We start from the raw sequence: 11,322 nt of genomic DNA, 5'->3' as shown, positions 1-11,322 counted from the left end.
CATCTACATCTTTAGCTGGGTGAGCGGTGGCCTCATACGATCGACAAGAGTCCACGATTTGGAATATCTTCGATGGCAGTAAGGATCCCAGCCTTTCAACCAAAAAAGTTTTCTTCCAAGATCCAGAAAGGGTGTGAATAACAATCTGCGCCTTTCCTGATCTCGCCTTTGACCTGGGATCTTAGTTCCAGCCTTCCATTCTGACGTCTTGCCTCTGATGTTTAGCATCTCAGCTTGGATGGTTGCCTGAGATTCAAGGCCTGATCCTCACCATGATCCGGAAGCATGATTGTTTAAACAACATCACTGCTCTCATATGGAATCGCCCCCTGGTGTTGGCCTTGGGCATCCCTCAACTTCTCATCACCTTCCTCTCCGCTGTCTTCAACTCAGGAGTGGTCCTTGGGATGGTGTTCTCCAAGGAGTTTCACAAACCCATCTTCATCCTTTTCTGCAACTTGGCTGTCTCCGACTTCCTCTGCGGCTCTTCAGGCTTCTGGATCGCCATGCTGTTCATCACGGACCCTCAAAGCACCGTGGTGGGGTCCAAGGAACTTCTCAGAGCTTACGCCTTCTACGCCATGTCGATCCTGGCCACCATTTATAACCTAGTCATCATTGGGATTGAACGCTACCTGGCTGTATCCAGAAGTCTGAGGATGAGATGCCGAATTACCAGGAACCAGATTTTGAGTACTGCCTTGGGTATTTGGGCGTGTGCCTTCTCCTTGGGGTTCATGCCTCTAATGGGGTGGAACTGCTTGGAGAAGGATAAGATCTCCGCTCTGTACAGTCCGTTGTGCATGGACTATCTCACCTTCATCACTATTCCTCACTGTCTAGTGGTGTTAGTTCTACCACTCTTCACTTACCTAAACATCATCATCTTTTTGAGGAAACACAAAGGAAGTATGGAAACTGTAGGGCAGTGCCACGCTACCTACCGCCTAGCTGAAGTCCAGGTTGCCAGAACCAGTGTGCTGATTTGGGTTCTGGCTTTGTTTTCCTACGCTCCTTTCTTCGCTGGGGTTGTGTTTGATTCAGCCACTCAACAATGTCCCAGTGAGCATTCTCGAGCTATCTATATATTCAGAAACCTCACGGTAATGATGATCACTATTAATTCACTAGGAGATCCCATCATATACTCTCTGAATATGAAGAAGTTGGGACATAGGTTCAGGTTTCTGAAACTTCCTTCCAACAACCGCATTGAAGTACAAGTCATTGGACAGACCTGATATTGGGGGAATCTCTGGACCTGTGAATTTCTGCCTCTTGTGAATGATCGACAGCTGGTATGATGGATGGTGCTGTCCTTTACATATCTACTCAGAAATAAATCCCATTGAAGTTCAATGGGACATACTCCAAAGTAATAGAATAGCAATAGCACTGGGAAAAAATTGGTTGGAAGAGATGATACAACAAAGTAATGAGTTGAAACCAGAAATATTTCTGTTAGGACTTTTACCGGAAACCTATAATAAAGAGTATATTTAACTATTCATGTATTAACTGCAGCTAGAATTGTATTTGCACAATTGGAAAAGTGGAAACCTATAATAAAGAGTATATTTAACTATTCATGTATTAACTGCAGCTAGAATTGTATTTGCACAACATTGGAAAAGTGGAGAGATTCCCATTGAAGAGAAGGTGATAAGGAAAATATTAGAATGTGCAGAAATGAATAGATTAACGTTAGCAATTAAGGAGAAAGAGCAAACTGAATATTATATGATATGGGAAGTATTTTATCAATGGTTGGAGAATAAAATGGAGTTTGGAAATGAAAGAGACCAAAAATAAGTAGAAAATATATTTAAAAAGAGTTATAAATAAGATGAAAACTGTTAGTATATGTATACGTATGAAGAGAATAACGATATTTGATGTTAATATGGTATAAAGATGCTAAGAAGAAAATGGGGGCTTGTAGAAGTCCCCATTTTCTTCTTAGCATCTTTTAATAATAATAATACCATAAATATTTAAATGTTTAATGTACTTAAAATTAATTAATGTACATTAATTAATGTACATTAAATTAATGTTTAATGTGCTTATAAAATTAATGTGAATGTGAAAGATGTGATAAATGAGGAATGATGTAGCCCAGAGATGTTTGTACCCAGACGACACACTGCATAAGGAAAGAGGGAATGCTTTATCTTTGTTTTTGTTTTTTAATAAAAAATTTACAAAAAAAAAAAGCAATAGCACATAGACTTATATACCGCTTCACAGTGCTCTACAGCCCTCCCTAAGCGGTTATACAAAATATATATTACCCCCAACAATCTGGGTCCTCATTTTACCGACCTTGGAAGGATAGAAGGCTGAGTCAACCTTGACTCAGAGAATGGAAAGGGAGCAGGTGGAAGATATGTAAAACCTTATACAATGGGGCATGACAAAATACAGGTAGTCCTCAACTTACAACCATTTGTTTAGTGACCATTCAAGGTCACAACATCATAGAAAAAGGGACTTATGACTGGTCCTCCTACTTACGACCATTGTAGCATCCCCATGTTAACGTGATCAAAATTTGAGGGCTTGGAAACTGGCATGTATTATGAATGGTTGTTGCAGCTCCTTGGGGGTCATGTGACTGCCGCTTGCGACTTTCCCAGTCCGATTAAGCAAAGTCAATGGGGGAAGTCAGATTCACTTAACAACTGCATGATTCACTTAACAACTGCAGTGATATGCTTAATAACCGTGGTTAAAAAATGGTCATAAAATCGGGCATGACTTATCTAAAAATCACCTTGTTAGCAATGGAAATTTTGGTGTCTCAATTGTGGCCATAGGTCAAAGGGCTACCTGTATGATATCTGTGTATCTCTCTCTTTGAGATCTTTTGGGAAGTATTTATAGAATAGAATAACAGAGTTGGAAGGGACCTCGGAGATCTTCTAGTCCAACCCCCTGCTTAAGCAGGAAACCCTTCAGACAAATGGTTATCCAACATCTTCTTAAAAACTTCCAGTGTTGGAGCATTCACAACTTCTGGAGGCAAATTGTTCCACTGATTAATTGTTCTAATTGTCAGGAAATTTCTCCTTAGTTCTAAGTTGCTTCTCTCCTTGATGAGTTTCCACCCATTGCTTCTTCTCCTGCCTTCAGGTGCTTTGGAGAATAGCTTGACTCCCTCTTCTTTGGGGCAGCCCCTGAGATATTGGAAGACTGCTATCATGTCTCTCCTAGTCCTTCTTTTCATTAAACTAGACATAGCATATCAATCTGATTTATTCTGATTGAGTATGTAGTCCTCCCTTTCTCTAAATAAGAGGATTTTAAGATAAACATTGCTGATTTTCGATGGGTTCTCTGAATGCAGATTTACAGTACGGTATTGTACTGCTACTCAGTTTCAGCACCTGAAGGAGTGGACAGTTCCCCGCCAACAGGAGAAAAAACCTGGAACAAGCAAAATTGTTTCAAAATTTAAATCTCAGGGACCATCAAGGAAACACAGTACAAATTCAGGTTGAAAATTCAAGACTTTAATGTGAACTTCCTCCAGAATGAATTATTAATCAGAATAATTCTCTGAGGATTATAATGCTTGCTTTATATTGTTTTTTCTTCTTGTTACAGTAAGTATGTTACACTTGGCTTTTTTAAAAAAAGTCATTTTATTGGTTATTTTCCATCGGTTATATCTGTTTACTCAACTAATTGCCCGTATGATGGATCTCAGCCAGATAGTGCCTCTAATATAATGAGTTATGAACACCCAAAAAAGCTTACCCAATAATGAAACTATTACCTTTTGCTGTGCCCCAAAATTTACAGAAGACATCTCAGAAAAAATGGCTTGGATTAACAGCTCTCCCCCAAAACAGTGGTAAACGTTAGAGGAAAAGTTGGACTTAAAAAAAAAAAAAAGATTTAGATTTAAAACAGGTAATATGCTCAACCTGGGTTTAGAAATATATTGTTTTATATATGTTCGTGAACTCAGGCAATCAGAAAATGTGCGCATCACTCCCAGATGGCCTTGGCCCCATCTCTGCCTCCGATGCAGATCCCTCTTCCGGACCTTCCCCTGACTCCAGGACTGACCCATTGTCCTCCCCAGACTCCTCACTGTCCGACTCCACTGTCAGCTCCGCAGGCTGCTGGTGGACCACAACATTTTGTTTAAACTGATCTCAGTTGTTTCTCTGAGCACATTTTATTTTATTTTCATTGATACCTGCCCATATTGCTATCCAAAGCTGACAGCCAGCTGATATCAAGGATCAAACTTCAGATGCTTGGCAACTGGTTCATATTTATGACGGGGGGGGGGGGTGTCACGTGACTGGCTTTTGCGACTTTTTGACAAGCAAAATCCATAGGGGAGCCACATTCACTGAGCAACCATGTTTCTAACTTAACAGCTGCAGTGATTCACTTAAAAACTATGGCAAGAAAGTTCATAAAATGGGCAACACTCGCTTAACCAATGTCTCATTTAGCAACGGACAGTTTGGGCTCCATTGCGGTCGAAGTCAAGGCCTACTTGGAAAGGAAAATAAAGCAAGAGAGAATAAAACAAGCAAAAAGGAAAAAAAAAACATCTTTTGCATATGGGTGCACGTCAGTGGTGGGTTGTCCCCGGTTCGTGTATAACCGGCGGGAGGCTCCGCCCACTGACCCCGACATCATCAGAACGCTTCTGCACATGCAGAAGATTACAGAAGATTACACAGATTAAGAACAGTGCACGGCAGTGCAAACCGGTAGTAAAGGTAAGTAGAACCCACCCCTGGTGTACGTGGATATGAGTTGATATAGAATTATAGAATAACAGAGTTGGAAGGGACCTTGGAGGTCTTCTAGTCCAACCCCCTGCTTACGCAGGAAACCCTATGCCACTTCAGACAAATGGTGATCCAACATCTTAAAAATTTCCAGCGTTGGAGCATTCACAACTTCTAGAGGCAAATTGTTCCACTGATTAATTGTTCTAACTGTCAGGAAATTTCTCCTTAGTTCTAAGTTGCTTCTCTCCTTGATGAGTTTCCACCCGTTGCTTCTTGTCCTGCCCTCAGGTGCTTTGGAGGATAGCTTGACTTCCTCTTCTTTGTGGCAGCCCCTCAGATATTGGAAGACTGCTATCATGTCTCCCCTAGTCCTTCTTTTCATTAAACTAGACATACCCAGTTCCTGCAACCGTTCTTCATACATTTGGGATAGGTATTTTTTCTTATCCCTTAAAGAGAAAAGCAAACATTAAATTAGAAAATTGACAGCTACAATAATTGGGATAGTGCTTAAATATGTATAACAATTGTAATAATTTGAACATTTTTACTTAAGTAAAAAAGAAAAGAAAATTGAAATAATATATGATTATGACTTATAAACAAAAATCATTTAATTGGTGTTATATAAATGGTACGGTTTAACAGATAGAATTTGGGATAATTGGGAAATTGCATTAAATAGCATTATTTGAACTAAGAACTATGTTTAAATGTTAAATTACTATATTTTTAAGATTAAAGATAAGATTTAAATTTGATAAAGTAATAATGGAATAAGGATTTAATGAGTATCATGACATAAATATGTTTGAACTGTACTGAAATGGATTATGGCTTATTAATTGAATTAAGATTTAAGGTGGGTTAATAGAAAGGTAATTGTTTTGATTAAGTAAATATGTGTCAATTTTTTTAAAGATGGTATTAGTTGAATATGTGATTTAAGATTAAGAAGTAAATGTTATGGCAAAATAGAATAGATAAAATTTTGTTAAAAATGACCAAAAATTGAACAAATTGATGACTGGATCAAAGCTCTATTCTGAAAAGATGTAATTTGTATGTTTGGAAAAAAAATAAAAAAACTTTTTGCAAAAAAAAAAAAAAAAGAGAAAACCAAACATTTTAAATATCCTGATTCAACACTTCTCTCCAGAACATGTGGTATAAAATGACGTTAATGGGATATAAAAAAACGTGGTTCATTTCGCTGATAAAATGCAGATCAGTCCTGAATAAATGTATCTTCCATTATATGGTGGTTACAGATTTTGTGACTGTGCTCTTTTCCTTCAACCAAAACAATTTTTCACTGTTTTAAATATCACCGACCCAATTAAAGAAATAATTTATTTTGCAGCGTTCGACAACCGTTCGGCCAGCCAGCTAAAAAGAGGAATTAAATTGGTTTTATGGCTGTGCCTTAAGAAATACGGACAGTACATAAATTAACAGCAGGATTTATTACCTGCCCTTTCAGGAGAATCAACATTATTCAAAGTGCAGAAAAGAGGTAAGAGAGAGGGTAAGCGAAAAAGAAATGCGATAACAAAAGGGAAATACAGTTAGTCCTCGACTTTTACGACCGCAATTGAGCTCAAAATTTCCATTGCTAAGCAAGGCAGTTATTAAGTGAGTTTGGCCCCATGTTATGACCCTTTGCCACAGTTGTTAAGTGAATCGTGTGGTCGTTATGCAAATCTGGCTCCCCTCCCTTTCACTTTGCTAATTTGATTAATTTGATTAATTTGATTAGGCATCTAAACAATTACACTTGGAATACGGCATCTAGTTCTGGTCACCACTGTTAGGAAATGGCTATTGTCTAACTAGTTGGTCAGGCAATATATAAACTATCAATACATGTTTGTCACAAGGTATTATATTGCTTTAAGACTGTATTGCATCATCCTGTATCCTGATTGGCTAAGCTCTGTAGCCAATGTACTTAAGGGGAAGCCTGAATCATGGCTTGTGGACATGACACCATTTTATCTGCTTATTTGCTGTTACTCTCTACCCGTTCTCTCTGTATGATCACTGTTTGATCATTGCTACTTGTTGCTTTCTACTATTTATTGAATGTTTTAATACTGAACTTATTCCTGTTTGAAACTCAAGAAGAACTGTTTTATTGTGTAATGACAACAACTGGTAAGAAGACTTTGTACTTGGAATATCCCTGAATTGATACTTTAACTATCACCTTATCTGTGTATGACTTAAATTGTTTATTGGACTTTGCTTTACTTTTTTCTAAAAAGTAAAAGACTACCACAACTCAGTGTGTCAGTATATTAACTGTGGTTATTCACTCTTAGCCACTTTCATGTGCATACTCAAGGGGTACTCTGCTCAATAACCCATTACATCGGTTATGAGCCAAGAATATCCTTAACAACCACAATACAAAAAAAAAATGCTGAGACCTTGGAAAGTGTGCATAGATTATGAGGATTCTGGAGGCTAAACTGTCTGGTGAACAGTTAACGGAACAGGTAGTCCTCGACGTACGACCACAATTGAGCCCAACATTTCGGTTGTTAAGTGAGACATTCGTTAAGTGAGTTTCGCTCCATTTTACAACCTTTTCTTGCCACAATTGTTAAATGAATCACTGCAGTGGATAAGTTAGCAACCCAATTGTTCTGTAAATCTAGCTGACCCCATTGACTTCGTTTGTCAGGAGGTCGCCAAAGGGAATCACATGATCCCGGGACGTAGCAATGGTCATAAATATGAATTGCCAGTCAGGATTCCAAGAAACACCTCCAACGAAATAGGACTCCAAGGCTTGAAGTTACTTGGAACACTGACATTACCGTATTTTTCCGTGTATAAGATGCTACTTTTTCTTAAAAATATTTAATTGAAAATGGAGGGGCGTCTTATACAAGGGGGCCGAGAGGAGAAGGCGTGGCCCATCCCCATCCTCCAGCTCTTGATTGAACTGGGTTTTTTTTTAGTTCCACAAACTTGTTTCCCTGCACATGACAGAGAGAAATGCGACGGGCCTGGAAATCAAGTTAGCAAAGAAATGCTTGTGGGGGAAGGGAGGGCATCTGGGTTCCAGGCGTTGAAACGGGCCCCATGTCAGGGTTCCAAGTAACAACCCCAACGAAAGAAGACTCCGAGCCTAGAAGTTCCTCAAAGTTCCCTTTTATTAGAGATGTCATATTGACACATCTGGGAAAACCCGGATCTGAAAGTTTCCAGGTTTTCCCCGCCCAAAAGAAAGTCCAAGTCCTTGCCCAGCACCCACATATCCGTCACATGGTCCAATCAAAGCACCGTCCCAACTGGAGATGCCTCCCAGCCACACCCCTCCAGGTGCAGGGCAAGATGTCCTTGACTCTCTGAGAAAGGAATGTTATTATGACTACATATCACCCTGCTCCATACAATCCCCCCTCCCAGTTTCCTCCCCGAGGCAGCATTCCAGGCTTCTGAATTTGGGGTAAGAAAAGTGAGGGGCATCCTATACGTGGGACGTGTCTTATAGAGGGGAAAAATACAGTAGTTGCCACGTGATCGTGGGAATGCTGCCAAGGTCATCATTATGAAAATGGTCATAGGTCACAGTTTTCACTGCCGTTGTAGCAATAGCCCTTAGACTTATATACCGCTTTACAGTGCTTTACAGCCCTCTCTAAGCGGTTTTTACAGAGTCAGCATATTGCCTCCAACAATCTGGGCCGTCATTTTACCGACCTTAGAAGGATGAAAGTCTGAGTCAACTTTGAGCCGGTCAGGATCGAACTGCTAACAGTGGGCAGAGTTAGACTGCAATAGGATAATTAGAAGAGGATAATTGCAGAGGATAATTAGAACTGCAGAAAAAACAATGGCTACCAACCTGCCTTCCATTGAGGACCTCTATACTGCACGAGTCAAAAAGAGGGCTGGGAAAATATCTATAGATCCCTCACATCCTGGACATAAACTGTTTCAACTCCTACCCTCAAAACGACGCTATAGAGCCCTGCACACCAGAACAACTAGACACAAGGACAGTTTTTTCCCGAATGCCATCACTCTGCTAAACAACTAATTCCCTCAACACTGTCAAACTATTTACTAAGTCTGCATTACTATTACTATTAATCTTCTCATCTTCTCATCATTCCCATCACCCATCTCCTCCCACTTATGACTGTATGACTGTAACTTTGTTGCTGGTATCCTTATGATTTATATAGATATTGTTTCCTGATTGCTTATTTGTAACCTTGTTGTACTTTATGATTTTTGATGAACGTATCTTTTTTTTTATGTACACTGAGAGCATATGCACCAAGACAAATTCCTTGTGTGTCCAATCACACTTGGCCAATAAAAATTCTATTCTATTCTATTCTAGCAATAACACTTAGACTTATATATTGCTTTACATTGTTTTGCAGCCCTCTCTAAGTGGTCTTTACAGAGTCAGCCCCAACAATCTGGGTCCTCATTTTAACCCACCTCGGAAGGAAGGAAGGAAGGCTGAGTCAACCTTGAGCCTGGCGAGATTTGAACTGTCAAATTGCAGGCAGCCGGCAGTCAGCAGAAGTAGCCTGCAGTACTGCACTCTAACCACTGCACCACTGAGGCTCACTGAGGTAATTTTGAATGGCCCACTAAGTGAACTGTCGTTAAGTCAAGGACTACCTATACAGATATTTCATTTCAGTGTTCTGCAATTTCTTTTCCTTGCTAATCTCTCCTTTCTGATTAATAAATTTGAAAACTGATCTCCAAAATTCATAGTACTTAAATTTCAGCTAGATTAGATTTTCCCTCTTTTCTTTCCTGCATAATGTTTTGTTTTATTTTTACGGCAGCAAACCTGTCTGCGTTCTTAATTTCTTTGCATTTACCGTGTCTCTTAAGTTTTCTCTCCCCTTTTGTTTGTTCCCTAGTTTCTGCTTCTCTTTAAATGTAACTTGCCACTCTTAAAAAATGCATCTAATAATAGTGTTCAGAGCATCCAGTCCGATATTCAGATAGCCCGCCATGATTATTAACTCAAAATTAATTTTATGCTTTCATTGAAACTTTATCTTGAACTCAAGTGTTGCTTAGAAACGAAAGCCAACTTCACTTTAAACTGTAATGAGATTAATATCGTGCGTTATTGATAACAAACAGAATTTAACAAAAGGCATGGTCAGAATTGCTTACTTTTCCTATTGCACCTCAATGAATATATGAATGTAGCTAAAATAAAATCCACATATTATTGTTTCCTTAGTAGATTTCATATTAAGTAAATAAGACAAGTAATATTTAACAAGCGGTAGCCTGGTGCCTAGCTTCAATGCGGGTAGTCCTCGCCTTACGACCACAATTGAGCCCAAAATTTTCTGTTTTCTGTAAAGTGAAACGTTGTTAAGTGAGTTTTGCCTCATTTTACGACTTTATCTTGCCGCAGTTGTTAAGTGAATTACTGTAGTTGTTAGGTGAATAACACGGTTGTTAAGTGAATTGGGTTTCCCCCCCATTGATTTTGCTTGTCAGAAGGTCGCAAAAGGGGATCACATGACCCCATTTATGACCGTGATAAATATGAACCAGTTGCCAAGTGTCCAGATTTTGATCACATTACCATGGGGACGCTGCAATGGTTGTGAGTGTGAAAAATGGTCATAAGTCACTTTGTTCAGTGCCGTTGTAACTGTGAACTGTCACTAAATGAACTGTCGTAACTGGAGGACTGCCTGTACACATGAATTTTAAGCAAAGCTTGACATTTGGGAATCCTGATTTAATAAAACCTAATTCTATTATAAGGGATGCAGTGGCTCAGTGGCTAAGACGCTGAGCTTGTCGATCAAACAGTCGGCAGTTCAGCGGTTCGAATCCCTAGTGCCACGTAATGGGGTGAGCTCCCGTTGCTTGTCCCAGCTTCTGCCAACCTAGCAGTTCGAAAGCACGTAAAAAAACAAATGCAAGTAGAAAAACAGGGACCACTTTGGTGGGAAGGTAACAGCGTTCCGTGCGCCTTTGGCGTTGAGTCATGCCGGCCACATGACCACGGAGACGTCTTCGGACAGTGCTGGCTCTTTGGCTTTGAAACAGAGATGAGCAGCGTACCCTAGAGTTGGGAACGACTAGCACATATGTGCAAGGGGAACCTTTACCTTTACCTTTTAATTCTATTAACCGCACATAAGAAAAGACAAATTCACCTTATGCAATATATATAAGTATATACACTTATACAGGTGAGGACGTCAATTTACGACCACAATTGTGATTAGAATTTCCACGGCTAAACAAGGAGTTTGTTGAATTAGCAATGCCCCATTTTACAACCTTTTTTTGCCATGGTGGTTAAGCAAATCATGCAGTTGTTAGGTGAATCATGAGGTCATTGAGTGAATCTGGCTTCCCCCATTGACTTTGCTTGTCTGGAGGAAGGTTGCAAATGCCCTTCTCCTTCTCATCCTGCTCAAATTCTTCTTTTTTCCCCCACGTAACGTATTTTCTGCTTTTTAAAAATCTTTCACTTGGCATCTAAAGATATTATGGACTTAATACCAATTTCCTGGTTCTGATTCCACTTCAAACTAAC

The 11,322-nt window shown here is 39.5% G+C and overlaps 1 protein-coding gene across 1 annotated transcript; it reads left to right on the top strand.

Annotated features, from left to right (window-relative positions):
• The first annotated feature begins 272 nt into the window (after positions 1–272).
• On the top strand, positions 273–1,241 carry LOC117657333 (lysophosphatidic acid receptor 1-B-like). Its single transcript, XM_034405474.3, has one exon. The coding sequence runs from the start codon at positions 273–275 to the stop codon at positions 1,239–1,241; it is 969 nt and encodes a 322-aa protein (XP_034261365.2).
• The last annotated feature ends 10,081 nt before the right edge of the window (positions 1,242–11,322 follow it).

The sequence above is a fragment of the Pantherophis guttatus genome, chromosome 1, assembly GCF_059756535.1.
Source record: "Pantherophis guttatus breed Tessera chromosome 1, ASM5975653v1, whole genome shotgun sequence".
NCBI classification, from domain to species: domain Eukaryota; kingdom Metazoa; phylum Chordata; class Lepidosauria; order Squamata; family Colubridae; genus Pantherophis; species Pantherophis guttatus.
The sequence above is the reverse complement of the archived record's forward strand: the minus strand, read 5'-3'. Positions and strand labels throughout refer to the sequence as shown.